The following is a 15,685-nucleotide window of genomic DNA, read 5'->3' on the forward strand; positions in this document are numbered from 1 at the left end:
TGTCAATTAACATATATATATTAGTGATATAACCAAAGTTTCATATCAAAATTATTTTATTTGGTTTGCCATTTTAACAGTCAAACTTTAGTTTGACTAGTCCAGCAAACTAGTGTTTAGTCCTGAATTTGTGTTTCGATTAATTTAAAATATTTTTCATCAATCTAACCGTATGGATGTCAATAAATATATATAGTAATGATATAACCAAAGTTTCATATCAAAAAATTTTTATTAGGTTTGCCATTTTAACAGTCATATTTCAGTTTGACTAGTATAGCTACCTAACGTTTAGTCCTGAATTTGTGTTTCAATTATTTTAAAAATATTTTTCGTCGATCTAACCTTATGGATGTCAATAAATATATATTAGTGATATAACCAAAGTTTCATATCAAAATAATTTTATTTGGTTTGCCATTAAAGAGTCAAACTTCAGTTTGACTACTAGCTAACTAGTGTTTAGTCCTTAATTTGTGTTTCGATTAATTTAAACATATTGTTTATCGATCCAACCATATCGATGCCAATAAATATTTTTAAAAAATTGGTATCTTCACCGTTCTCTTCCTCTTCCTTTTTTAACATTGCCATTACCCAACAGTTATTAATACAAAATACATATTTATTGAATATGTTTATATTTTATATTTGAATTTAAAATATGGATGTCAATAGATATATATTAGTCATATAACCTAAGTTTCATATCCAAATAATTTTATTTGATTTGTCATTTTAATAGTCAAGCTTCACTGTAACTAGTACAACTAACTAGCGTTTATTCATGAAATGATGTTTGGATTTTTTAAACAATATTTTTCGACGATCCAACCATATGGATGTCAATATATATATATATATATATATATATATATATATATATATATATATATATATTAGTGATATAAGTAAAGTTTCAGATCAAAATAATTTTATTTGGTTTGCCATCTTACCGGTCAAACTTCAGTTTGACTAGTCTAGCTAACTAGTGTTTAGTCCTGAATTTGTGTTTCGATTATTTTAAAAATATTTTTCATCGATCTAACCGTATGGATGTCAATAAATATATATATTAGTGATATAACCAAAGTTTCATATCAAAATAATTTTATTTGGTTTGCCATCTTAACAGTTAAACTTCAGTTTGACTAGTCCAGCTAACTAGCGTTTAGTCCTGAATTTGTATTTTGATTTTTTTAAAAATATTTTTCATCGATCTATCGATATGGATGTCAACTAATATATATATTAGTGATATAACCAAAGTTTCATATAAAAATAATTTTATTTGGTTTTCCATTTTAACAGTCAAACTCCAGTTTGACTCGTTTAGCTAACTAGTGTTCAGTCCTGAATTTGTATTTTCATTATTTTAAAAATATTCTTTATCGATCTATCCATATGGATGTCAATAGATATATATATATATATATTAGCGATATAACCAAAGTTTCATATCCAAATAATTTTATTTGGTTTGTCATTTTAATAGTCAAGCCGCAGTGTAACTAGTACTAGTAAAACTAAATAGCATTTATTCATGAAATGATGTTTTGATTTTTTAAACAATATTTTTTAACGATCCAACCGTATGGATGTCAATAGATATATATATATATATATTAGTGATATAAGGAAAGTTTCATATCAAAATAATTTTATTTGGTTTGGCATCTTAACAGTCAAACTTCAGTTTGACTAGTCCAGCTAACTAGCGTTTAGTCCTGAATTAGTATTTTGATTATTTTAAAAATATTTTTCCTCGATCTATCCATATGAATGTCAATTACCATATATATTAGTGATATAACCAAAGTTTCATATCAAAATAATTTTATTTGGTTTGCCATTTTAACAGTCAAACTTTAGTTTGACTAGTCCAGCTAACTAGTGTTTAGTCCTGAATTTGTGTTTTGATTAATTTAAAATATATTTCATCAATCTAACCATATGAATGTCAATAAATATATATAGTAATGATATAACCAAAGTTTCATATCAAACAAATTTTATTTGATTTGCCATTTTAACAGTCATATTTCAGTTTGACTAGTATAGCTAACTAACGTTTAGTCCTGAATTTGTGTTTCAATTATTTTAAAAATATTTTTCGTCGATCTAACCGTATGGATGTCAATAAATGTATATATTAGTGATATAACCAAAGTTTAATATCAAAATAATTTTATTTGGTTTGTCATTTTAAGAGTCAAACTTCAGTTTGACTAGTAGCTAACTAGTGTTTAGTCCTGAATTTGTGTTTCGATTAATTTAAACATATTGTTTATCGATCCAACCATATCGATGCCAATAAATGTATATATATATTATTGATATATCCAAAGTTTCATATCAAAATAATGTTATTTGGTTTTTTCCATTTTAACAGTCAAACTTCAGTTTCACTACTCCAGCTAACTAGCGTTTAGTTCTGAATTTGTGTTTCGATTATTTTAAAAATATTTTTCACCATAAATATTTTTACATGTGATGAATGTTATCCTTATATATAAATATATAATCTACATTATACTAAAACAAAGTATAGATGACATCATCATATCTAATGTGTTAAGTTCTCATTTAAGAGTTTTAATCATCAAATCATATGTGTCAAACTCTCGTTAATTTTGTTGATATAATCTTCCACTAACAATCATCTCCTCATTTAATTTATTTTCAATCTTTCTCTTTTTTATTACCTCCACTAATTATATCTGTTACTCATTTCTCATTCTCTTTCTTCCTTTCTTATTAAAAATTTTCAATAGTTCCATTTTCTTCACTAATTTTTTCTTATTCAAAATTAATTTTATTTACACAAATATTCATCATTATAATTTTTATATTTAATAAAAAGTTGATAGTCAATATTTGTAGTTTGAAAAATATTATTTTTAAAATTTTTGTATTTATAATTTTATTCTTCTCTCATTATTATGTATTCAAAATATTATATTAATATATATAATTTAAATTAAGCTATTTTAAAATATATTTTTAGAAAATATTTATATTATAACCGGGTATCGGCCCGGTAACTAATCTGGTTTTTTACTATATATAATACTATTTAGATTTTTAACTTTTTTTTTGTATTTTTTCCTTTACTAATTACAACCGCTTGCAGTCACTTTAATTATTTCAACCGATTTCGATTGAAATCATTTTTTGCCATTTGAGCAAATTGAAACAAAAAGAGCGGGAAAATATCCCGCAATTTTGGTAAGGTTAAATTCGCCCGCGCGGTTGAATTTAGGAGCGTTCAAAAATTCAGTTGGCGGCTAAATTCCCTCCATTTTTGATGGAGTCAAATTCAACCGCACAAAAAATCCGGTCGCATTTATTACTAAATTCAACCGTGGGCGGTTGTATTTAGCTGTGCCCAATGAAACAACCGAAATCGGTCAAATTTAGACCGGTTGAATTTATTCGGTTAAATTTAGGCTTATTTTCTTGTAGTGTGTGTCATGGGTTCAATTCTTCAGGCCAACAATATATAATATATTAGTAACAGAATTTGCCGTCGAAACTAAATTGTTCCCTAGCGGAATTACACTAAAATGAGCAAATCCGCACTTAAGTAGCAAATTTGAGCTATGTTGTTGGAATACGGTTTCAGTTTGTATTTTTTACATTATATAAGTAAATAGATTTTGGTATCTAAATCTAAAACAAAAAATTTTACCTGAACTAAAGATTTCATATGGCAGATTATTGATATATATATATATATTTTTATAAATCAACAGTTGTCTTTTAAATAGTTTGACAATACTTTGGGGCACCACTCATCATACTCCTGCTGTGACTTAGCAAGTTTGGCTCTGAGTTCTTGCTCCTGTAAAAAAAATAGGACTTATGTAAGTTTTACTCAAAAGTTATGTACATTTAACATGGTAACTGAATTACTCGCATCTATCCCTATTAATTGATTTTTCTATTTTTGCTAACATGCTAAGAAATATATACCCTTAAAATAACAGCTTCCTCACTTTTTGATAGTCAAGTAACCTACATAGAATAAATATTGAGATTAAAAGTTTAGCAGATTAAGAAATATCATCTAAAGAGGAACAAAACTTCAAAAATCTTTTAAATTTGATATACAAATAAAGTAAAACTTACAAATTGTAATTTATAGCTGAATATCATCTAATTTATATTTTAACTTGAAATTAAATAAAAAAATATTTCATCTAAATTTACGAAGAAATATTTCTAACGAAAAATATTGAAACATCTAATTTACGACGGAAATTCAAAGTCGTCGCAAGTTATCAAAGAGGGAAATTTAACCTTTTCAATTTCAATTTTTAAAAAATATGTGTCAAACAATATTTCAACATTTATTTGTTTGGGTGACATTTCAAGAATTTCAGAAAAAATTAAATATTTTGATAAAATAATTTAATATGAAATATTGATTATATCACTGATATATATATATATATTGTCATCCATACGTTTGGATCATTGAAAATTATTTTTAAAATAATCGTAACACTAATTCAAGATTCGACACTAGTTAGTTGTACTAGTCAAACTGATACTTGACTGTTAAAATGTCAAACCAAATATAAATATTTTGATTTGAAATTTTTGTTATATCACTAATATATATATCTATTGATATCCATACGGTTAGATCATTGGAAACTATTTTTAAAATAATCGAAACACTAATTCAAGATTCAACACTAGTTAGCTGTACTAGTCAAACTATTGATTGACGGTTAAAATGTCAAACCAAATAAAATTATTTTGATATGAAATTTTGGTTATATCACTAATATATATATCTATTGACATCCAGACGGATGGATCGTTGAAAAATATTTTTAAAATAATCGAAACACTAATTCAAGATTCAGATCTAGTTAGTTGTACTAGTCAAACTGATACTTGCCTGTTAAAATGTCTAACCAAATAAAATTATTTTGATATGAAATTTTGGTTATATCACAAATATATATCTATTGACTTCCATACAGTTGGATCGTTGAAAAATATTTTTAAAATAATCGAAACACTAATTCAAGATTCAAGTGTACTAGTCAAATTGATGCTTGACTGTTATAATGTCAAACCAAATAAAATTATTTTGATATGAAATTTTGGTTATATCACTAATATATATATATATAGAGACTAAAAGAATGTATAGTTGACTAATTTAAGATAGAAGCTATGCAAGCTTACTCTATGATGGCGGACTCTTTAGATTCTCCATCTTTCATATTTTGAACGGGCTGAAGAATTTTCTTCATCACATTCTTCAATTTCTTTGGTTCTTCTAGAACCAAATTAATTGCCTAAAAACCATGTATAATAGCTTTATAATAGAAAATCTCAAAGCCAAGAAAAAAATATTAACATAAATAATGAAACATGCAAATGAACACACTATCTTCAAAAATCACTTAATTTTATATTAAAATTAAGTATATCTTGCTACAAATTTATGGGTTCCTTGTTGATAAAGAACTCAGCTTCTTTTTTCAGAGAGTTACAAGATTTTCTAGATCTATTTGTTACAACTAAAATAAAGCATCCAGTGTTTACTTTATAGAACAGTAAACACGGATTTTACACAACATGCAATAACATGTACTAAACCCTACTTTAAGTTAACTAAAACTTTCTATTTCTAGATCAGTGTATCTTTGTAAATCGTGCATGTATGTGACTTTACTTTTTAAGTTAATTTTGGCCTTTGATCTTGTACTCTTCAAGCTTCTTTTTGTTGACTTTTCAAATCAGTGATTAATTTATTCGTTGATTGATAATCTTGGATCTTTAACTGGTCTGTATTTTGTACTTGAGTTTTATATCGAGATCTCCAGTTTATTATATAGGAAACTCGACATCTCGATAAGTATAATGGCTTATCGAGATCTCTTATTACTCTATAGTTGTTTTGACTTATCGAAGTCTCTGAGTTCTTTATAAGATAATTTGACTTGCCAAGTTCTCTGAATTTCTGCATGTAGAAAAGACTTGTCGATATCTCTGAAATCTCTATAGGCATATTGACTTATCGATATCTCTGAGATCTCTAATGAGAGTTTGACTTGTCGATATCTCTAATCTTCACATCTTAAATATGACTTGTCGATATCTCTGTGTTCTCTATTGCAGATATGACTTATCGATATCTCCAATCTTCTTATGTTCATTTTGGCTTGTCGATATCTCTGAAACTTCTCTATAAGCTATTTTTGATTTGTCGATAAGTCATTCTAGAGTTCTCGAATGACTTCTCTATATGACTTGATCTGTGACTTGTATATTTCTTGGCTTAGAATGTTTTTCTTAAAATAATTTTATTCAACTCCAAGCTTCTTCACACTTTCTCTGAGGCATGATCTTCATGATCTTCTTCTAGATTTTATTCTTAGGCTTGAGACTGTTTACAGAAAAATACTTCAGTCTAATCTATTGACATTTTTATAGACTCAAGTAATAAAATACAAAATACAAACTTCGATTATCATACAACTTACTTAGGGCTTGCAATTTGACTTAATCTTGTTATAGTACAGGCATGTCATGCACAACATCAAGTTCACAATTTAAGACGCCTTGTTACCCTGCATCTTGTACTCATAATTTTGAATAAAAACCTATCCATCATTAAACATCTCATCATGTTATCATGTTTTGATCGACCCAACCATGTCACTAATATATACCTATTTAAATTAAGTATAACTTATAACTTTAGATATAATGCATTGTCATTCTTTTATTAGTCATTTAACTATTGGTTAAACACAAGATATAATAGTTTAATTTATTAGTTTTTGCCATCTACTTATATGTTATAATTTGTTTTTAATATATATATAGAAAATTTGTGAAAATAACTATGTTAATAATATACATATAATCATAAATAATTCAGAAAAATAAATAAATATAAATTTATATTTTTTTTTCAAATTTTAGTCAAATTTATGAAAAAAAACTCGATCCAAAATAATATCACAAAGATAAGTAACCAATATAGGATGTTCAAAATATTTTTGTAAGGACTACGAAGGTTGAAGATAATTTTATAAGCATTGAATTCCTAAGTCCATGACACAAATTGGTCGTGGTGTTGGAGACGCTGTTAACGCAGAAACAACATCTTTCCAATATGACCTCCTCAAGTAAGATATAAAAAAAATTAATGCAAGATAGTGTAACAATGTACCATTCACATATCATGAAAATATTGTTGCTTAAGGAACTACATTTCTACCAACTTAGTTCGTCATGATTTATAAAATAATGGTACATGAAGTAATGCAACTGATAACCTTTTCAAATTTTTGGTTTGTACAAAATTTCCATTATTGGGTACCTCGCACATACGATATTTATGTAACCATTTTTAAGTCTATTATATTAAATAGTAACAACACAAACTAGCTACTAATATACACTAAAACTAAATTAATCAGTAGATAAATTTTTTTATCATGTGCAATGTGTACACCCTCAACAAAATCCTATATCCACCATAAACATTTTAACATCTAGGTGATCAAGATATATAGTTGGTCAATGCAGGGTTTGAAATTGTACATAGTTGTATTTTAGCGAAAGTTAGTTAGGATGCTAACTTTATGCACCTCATCTCTGGTATTAATTGGGTCTTCCATTAAAACACTTTAAATTACTCAAAAATATGTTTATATTTAACTAACATAGCTTATACAACCATCATGCATGCGTATCTTTGCCTAGAATAGAATTTTTTGGCTAACATAAATTTGTCTGATAAACGAACTTCATAATGTAATTAAAAACGAAAGTAGACCGTAATTCAAGAACGCGATTGGTTTGAATCAATATAGTTCTCAAAATTTGAATCAGTAGCCTCCATGTTTAGAATTTCCCATCCACCATCCTCAACCAACTTTGTATATCAGGGGCTCGGCTAAAACTCCTAATATGACTATTCCAACCACCAGCAGAGATATACAATCTTTACCCAAACTCTTGTAGATCTACCCATCTGGACATTATTATACTTAAGAAATAACTGAAAAATATATCATTTAGAAACTGTCAGCAGTGTGACTAGCTGAATAGTTGACTAATTTAAGATAGAAGCTATGCAAGCTTACTCTATGATGGCGGACTCTTCAGATTCTCCATCTTTCAGATTTCGAACACTACAACAAATCCGGCCATTTACGACGACCAACTTACGACGGAAAAAATGTCGCGCCTAATTTACGACGGAAATATTTTTTCGTCGTAATTAGTTATGACGAAAAACATACTCCGTCGTAAATTTATTATTTTATTATTAAAATTATCATCAATTGAATAAAAAGAGGATGGAGTTAGCCACGTGGAGGAACGACGCCATTCAACTTATGACGACAGCCTAATTCCGTCGTAAGTTAATTATTTTTATTAAAAAATTAACTTGAAATTAAATAAAAATGTTTAGGCTAAGTTTACGATGAAATATTTATGACGGAAAAGATCGGATCGTTCAATTTACGACGAAATTAGAATTTGTCGTAAGTTATTAAAGAGGGAAATTCAACTTTTTCCCCAAAATTTTGGCGATAAATTTGACTTTTCTCAAATTTTTGGGTACCGGTAATTTATGACAGATTCCGTCGTAAATTAGCACATAATTTTTGATATTTTCAATTTTTATAAAATATTATTTTATTATCCAACCATATTAATGTCAGCATTTATTTGTTTGGGTGACATTTTAGAAATTTCAAAAAAAAAAAAAATTTCATAAAAATTATTTAATGTGAAACATTGGTTATATCATTAATATATATATATATATTGTCATCAAGAAGATTGGATCGATAAAAAATATTTTTAAAATAATCGAAACACAAATTCAGAAGTAAACACTAGTTAGTTGTATTAGTCAAACCGATGCTTGACTTTTAAAATGACTAATCAAATAAAATTATTTGGAAACGAAATTTTGGTTATATCACTAATATATATATCTATTGACATCCATACGGTTGGATCGTTGATAAATATTTTTAAAATAATCGAAACACCAATTCAGGATTAAACACTAGTTAGTCGTACTAGTCAAACTGATGCTTGACTATTAAAATGGCAAACCAAATAAAATTATTTTGATATGAAATTTTGGTTATATCACTAATATATATATATATCTATTGACATCCATACAGTTGGATCGTTCATAAGTATTTTTAAAATAATCGAAACATAAATTCAGAAGTAAACACTAGTTAGTTGTACTAGTCAAACTCACGCTTGGCTGTTAAAATGACAAACCAAATAAAATTATTTTGATACGAAATTTTGGTTATATCACTAATATATATATCTATTCACATCCATACGGTTGGATCGTTGATAAATATTTTTAAAATAATCGAAACACCAATTCAGGATTAAACACTACTTAGCCGTACTAGTCAAACTGATGCTTGACTGTTAAAATGGCAAACCAAATGTTAAAATGGCAAACCAAATAAAATTATTTTGATATGAAATTTTGATTATATCACTAATATATATATATATATTGACATCCATACGATTGGATCGTTCAGAAGTTTTTTTTTAAATAATCGAAAAATAAATTCAGAAGTAAACACTAGTTAGCTGTACTGGTCAAACTCATGCTTGACTGTTAAAATGACAAACCAAATAAAATTATTTTGATATGAAATTTTGGTTATATCACTAATATATATATCTATTGACATCCATACGGTTGGATCGTTGATAAATATTTTTAAAATAATCGAAACACCAATTCAGGATTAAACACTAGTTAGCCGTACTAGTCAAACTAATGCTTAACTGTTAAAATGGAAAACCTAATAAAATTATTTTGATATAAAATTTTGGTTATATCACTAATATATATATCTATTGGCATCCATACGGTTGGATCGTTCAGAAGTATTTCTAAAATAATCGAAACATAAATTCAGAAGTAAACACGAGTTACCTGTACTAGCCAAACTCATGCTTGATTGTTAAAATGGCAAACCAAATAAAATTATTTTGATATGAAATTATAAATAAGTTTTTTGAAGAGAATAAGAAAGTTTATATTTTAGTAACATAAATAATAAGCATGAGCTAGTTGAATTTAGAAATAGACACCCCTGAATACTTAAATTCAATGTATTGGTACTATAATTACTAGCTTAAATCCCGTGCGATGCACGGATTTCTGTTAATATTTAAAGTTTTTATTTATCCCGTCATTATATAACTTTAAAAATTAATATATAAGAATAATAAATTTATAAAAAATAGTATAATAATATGTGGTCGTAGTTTAGTAGAATAAATATACTATATCTAATAATTTAACAATTCAGTAGTTTAGCGGATATATAACACTATTTTTTATTTTTTTTAATAATAGGATAAACTTTGGTTATAGTTTAGTAGTTTAATAATTTAGTAATTTAGCGTATATATAACACTATTTATTATTTTTTAAATAACCAAAATTAAGAAATAATATTATAATATAGATATAGATAATACTACGAACAAATGTTGAGGTTTGTGTGTGGACACATGGCAATATTTCATTTGCCCACAGCATATCACTTGGATTGATATTTTGGAATCAATTTACAACCCTTCATTACCAATTGCCAGAGTGAGGAGCAGCTATCTAGACGGTTCTAAATGAAACATAACTCTACCCTCTCCACCACTCCCCTCAATTATTACATCCTCCTCTCTCTCTCAGTTCTTCTCCCACCTCTCTCTAAAACCCCCCATTTTCTTTATCTAAAACTAACTCAGCATGTTAAACTGTGATGGACTCACACGCACAATTATCGGCACACTATAACGAGGCGGCGTCCGTGTCCGGCCGGCGAAGGACCGGCACAGCAAGGTCGAACGACCGTGTCCGGCGAATTTGCATGCCCATCATCTGTGTTTCAATTAAATTATAATCTGGGTTGTACTTTTTTACGAACCTTGTAATCTTATTGTGATTTGTCGCTACTGCAAATTGTATTAAACAGAAGCGTTGTTGATGGTTAAAGTAATTGTTGTGGTGATTGCACGTATTGTCCATCTCTGTATTCCATTTACAGTGTACAAAAGATTTTCACGTTCCTGATGGTTAAATCTAGTAACTTCTATATTTTCGGGACATTTAGTGTAATGATTAACTGTGCTTTGTTGGTCGGAAGTCAAGATTTTTCCGCGTGAACTCTTTGAATGGTTAAACTCGTTCATGATTCATAGATTTATAGTTATTTGACATGTTACATTGCATTAAAAATGATGTTTTTGTTGAGTTTCGTGCTGCCGGATGTTGCCAAAACGAAGCTCAAAGGAATCTCTATTTTCCAGATTTCGACATTTTTTTAATTCTTATTTCCGTTAATACGACGCTTTTTCCGTCGTAAGTTCTAAAAATACAACAATATTATCTTTCGTAAGTTCTAAACATATGACAATATTTTTCGTCGTAAGTATATTTATTATTTTATTGAACACATGGGCCCTACTTTCTAACTTGCGACGCAATTTTATCTTGTGACGAAAAAATGAACTTACTACTCGACCAAAAACGACGATTTTTTTCCGTCGTAAATGGCTCAATTACGACGATTTCAGTTCAAAAAACCGTCGTAAATGGCCAGATTTGTTGTAGTGGAACCTGCTTAAGAATTTTCTTCTTCACATTCTTCAGTTTCTCTAGTTCTTCTAGAACCAAAGTAATTTCCTAAAAACCATGTATAATAGCTTTATAAGAGAAAATCTCAAAGCCAAGAAAACAATATTAACAATATAGAAGATTTAAAACTTCTATGTTGTTAATATCAAAACTTTTATGACTCGAGTTTCGAGTTTGATTTAAGGTTCGGTTGAAACTGAGCTCGTGCTCAATCCCGAACATTTTTAATAGAGTTCATACTCGAACCCGAATATTTTTAATCGAGTTCAAGACTGGTAGTTTTCAACCGGGCTCGGCTCGATTATACTCTTGGTTGTTGTACACAAGTATAAAGTTAGTATATGGAAGTGAGTTAAATACCCAAGTCTCGATAATTAATAAATTAATATTACACAGTAATATATTATCAACAAATTAATATGGTAATATAATATCAATAAGTTATTTATTTAATGTATATAAATTCTTTATAATATGGTAATATACTTTTCCATATTTATTTAAATACGAGGACAAAATAGTAATTACAAATTAAATGTTTCCAAAGAAAAACTTGAGTCTATCAAAATTTTTAAGACCCGAGTTTCGAGTTTGAGATTTAAGGTTTGGTTGAACTCGAGTTCGTGCTCGAACCCGAACATTTTTAATCGAGTTCGAGTGTCACAGTTTTCGACTAACTCGGCTTGATTATACCCTTGACTGTTACACTAGTATAAAATTGGTATATCAAAGTGAGTTAATTACCCGAGTCTCGATAATAATTAAATTATTATTATATGGTAAGATATTATCAACAGTTAATATGGTTATATATTGTCAACAAGTTAATTATTCAATTTATAAAGTTCTTTATAAATTAAAAAAATTATAATACCGCTCTTGCACATGAGTATAAAGTTATTATTTGCTAATAAGCTAATTAACCAAGTCTTAGAATAATATTAAATTATAGTATAAATTTAGTTACCCAAAATGAAGAAACAAGTATGTAGCTCAATGCTTATGTTATCAAAATATAATGAAATGGGAATTTAACTCATTTGATTGGGGTCATATGTTTGCACACATGTGTCATGGGTTCAATAGCGTAATACAGTAAAATGAGCAAATCCACACTTTAGTTGCAACTTTGAGCTATATTGTTGAAATATGGTTTCAGTTTGTTTTTTACATTATATTAGTAAATAGATTTTGGTATCGAAATCTACAACAAAAATTTCCACCTGAACTAAAGATTACACATGGTAGATTATTGATATATATATATATATATATATTTATTTATAAATCAAAAGTACTCTTTTAAATAGTTTGACAATACTTTGGGGCACAGCTCATCATACTCCTGCTGTGACTTAGCAAGTTTGCCTCTGAGTTCTTGTTCCTGTAAAAAAAAGGAGGTATGTAAGTTTTACTCAAAAGTTATGTATATTTAACAAGGAAATTGAATTAGTGGCATCTATCTCTATTAATTGATTTTTCGAGTTTTTTCTAACATGCTAAGAAATATATATACCCTTAGAATAAGAGCTTCCTCACTTTTCTGATAGTCAAGTAACCTACATAGGATAAATAAGGAGATTAAAAGTTTAGCAGATTAAGAAATATCATCTAAAGAAGAACAAAATTTCAAAAATCTATTAAATTTGATATACAAATTAAGTAAAACTTACAAATTGTAATTTATATCTGAATTTAAACACACGTTTATGCCACATGTGACCAGATAACCGACTAATATTTGGGCATCATATAAACATCTAAGCTGTTATCACAGTGACAATATATTCACTTTTAAGACGACATGAGTTGAATACAGAATATATATCCATTTCAACATATTGAACTATCATTCACTATTACAGTAGTCACTGCATTTGGCATCTAAAAAAACAAATTCCAAGGATGACGTGGAACAATCGGTTAACATGGTTAACATAATTAACATTGGGAGTGTAATTAACGTTGCAATAATATGGTAGAACTTTATATGTCTACTCTAATTAGTGGAGGAGATTAAATTAGTAGTGGGGAAGATTTTTCATGTAACTCCACTTTGCTTTTCATTTTAGTCAATGCAGTTCATGATTTTCACATTGTTGTATATATATATATATATCTACAACATAATAAGTTACTAAGCCCTCTATTTAATACCATATAGCTAAGTTAATAATTTATGAATGTACTAATCTTTAAATACAATTGATCAATTCAACTTATTCAGATATTCCAATCATTTGTTTCACCTACCGAGATTTGAGCCTTTGATTTTCTTCCCACAAATAAGTCTCTTTATTTTGCGTTTGAAGTCCATTGTTAGAAGGCTGTAGCATATAAGCCCATGATAAGTTGGAATTTCCAAAGCAGGATAGCACAATATATGTATTTGAACTTGGAAAAAGATACTTGAAAGAAGAAAATCATAAAATTATATCGTATATCATCTGCAATATTTTTCTATAGATAAATTTAAGAAAGCTTTATAAAGATTTCATTGACGCTTTTTTCACTAGAAAATAAGTTGATGATAGAACGTAAACATATTTAAAAGTATTGCACGACTTTTAAAGAGGTTATTTATAGTTATATATTATTGGATCTTATTATCAGTTTATAATATATATGCTCTTTGTTGGTGATATAGCATAATATAAATATTTTAATAAAATACACATATTTCATAAGTATTCAAGTTTTAGAGAGTACAAATTTGTCTTACCGTCTCTTCCCTTAAAAAAGAAACATTCATCATGTTTGGGGGAGAATCACGCACACCGGAGATAACATGTCGAGGTTGATCTTCTAATTGCTTGCTAATTTTTTTATTCCATCGAAAAGAGTCAACCTCTTCAACCTAATGTGAAAATAACCATTAGCAAAATAGTCTCTCAAGAATGAATACCACCAATGTTAAAAGCGTTACTTAAAGATATCAAACCTTTCCGGAGTCAATAGCTCTCAACGGTAATATAACAGCTTGACGAATATTAATTATAATATACTCCTCGTTACTGTTCTTTATTACTTGACATCCCATGTCATGCTCTGTATCTATTCTCCTTTTCATTGACAAAAGAAATATAATAAACTATAAATAAATTATAAAAAAGCAAAAATATAGAAAAAAATATTATATTTATAATCGCGTACCTGCAAATAAAATAAGATTCCCCTTTGTAAAGCAAATAATTGAAGGAGAAAAGAAATGAAAAATAAGTGAGGCTTCTAATATTATTTATTGTTTCTATAATTAAGCATGCAGGTATTACCCATTTTTACTGTATAATAAAAAATAAAGAGATAGTGAATTTAAGCATAAATACAATTATTCAATTACTTACCACCTGTAGATCCAGGAAAACCTTCTACTAGAATGTAATCTATGGTGGCATATGTATTTGTCTTTTGGAATTTTGCAGAAGCTCCTTTCCAAATTTTGATCTTCTGCCCTGATTGCCACAATTTTCCTTTCCTGCTTACTTTTTTGCAAACCCTTACAACTACATATATATACATAGTAGAGAAATTGCTACAGTTAAAAAAGTATTGGTTAAATTATAGTAAGAAGTAGCCATAAATATTAACCAGAAAAAGAACATGAATCTTGGTAAATTAAATAATAAAATAATTATCGTGCATGTGTTAAATATAAGCAAGAACAATACTGTTAAACAGAAATGAAAGCAGCTATATTGATAACTGATGAGTTTTACAATCTGAGAGAGTTAACTAAAACAAATGCAACTGAAGCAAATTTATCTAAAACTACTGAGCCTAAACTGATAGATACAAACCAGGGCTAAACACCTTAGTTTTCTCCACGACTTATTCTCCTAACTACACATCCTAACAACTCTGGAGTCCTACTCTTACTGCAATACTAATACTAGTGACCAGCTGATTTATTTAAACAATAAAACAAATAAAACGTTTAGATTAATTCCAACATACACCCCCTTAATCTAAACTGACTTGAGCTGCTTAACACCCAACAGATTC

At 28.0% G+C, this 15,685-nt stretch overlaps 1 protein-coding gene across 1 annotated transcript; it reads right to left on the reverse strand.

Moving 5' to 3' along the window:
* Window positions 1-5,201: 5,201 nt before the first annotated feature.
* On the reverse strand, window positions 5,202-15,172 carry LOC141714340 (uncharacterized). Its single transcript, XM_074517864.1, has 9 exons — window positions 15,028-15,172; window positions 14,837-14,858; window positions 14,625-14,745; window positions 14,406-14,540; window positions 13,937-14,010; window positions 13,200-13,242; window positions 13,005-13,067; window positions 11,666-11,731; window positions 5,202-5,318 (listed from the first exon to the last, which is right to left on the reverse strand). The coding sequence occupies exons 3-9, from the start codon at window positions 14,721-14,723 to the stop codon at window positions 5,202-5,204; spliced, it is 597 nt and encodes a 198-aa protein (XP_074373965.1). The 5' UTR covers window positions 14,724-14,745; window positions 14,837-14,858; window positions 15,028-15,172.
* Between the last annotated feature and the right edge of the window lie 513 nt (window positions 15,173-15,685).

Source organism: Apium graveolens, chromosome 3 (genome assembly GCF_009905375.1).
Source record: "Apium graveolens cultivar Ventura chromosome 3, ASM990537v1, whole genome shotgun sequence".
NCBI lineage: Eukaryota > Viridiplantae > Streptophyta > Magnoliopsida > Apiales > Apiaceae > Apium > Apium graveolens.

Bases quoted from the DNA above. Each gene is read 5' to 3' on its own strand.
- LOC141714340 (XM_074517864.1), bottom strand. From the start codon at position 14,723: ATGGGATGTCAAGTAATAAAGAACAGTAACGAGGAGTATATTATAATT. The intron at 13,068-13,199 runs GTATATATATTT...TTTTTTTTACAG, and splicing joins AGGAAGCTCTTATTCTAAGG to GAACAAGAACTCAGAGGCAA. The intron at 5,319-11,665 runs GTTCCACTACAA...CATGGTTTTTAG, and splicing joins AGAAGAAAATTCTTAAGCAG to GCAATTAATTTGGTTCTAGA.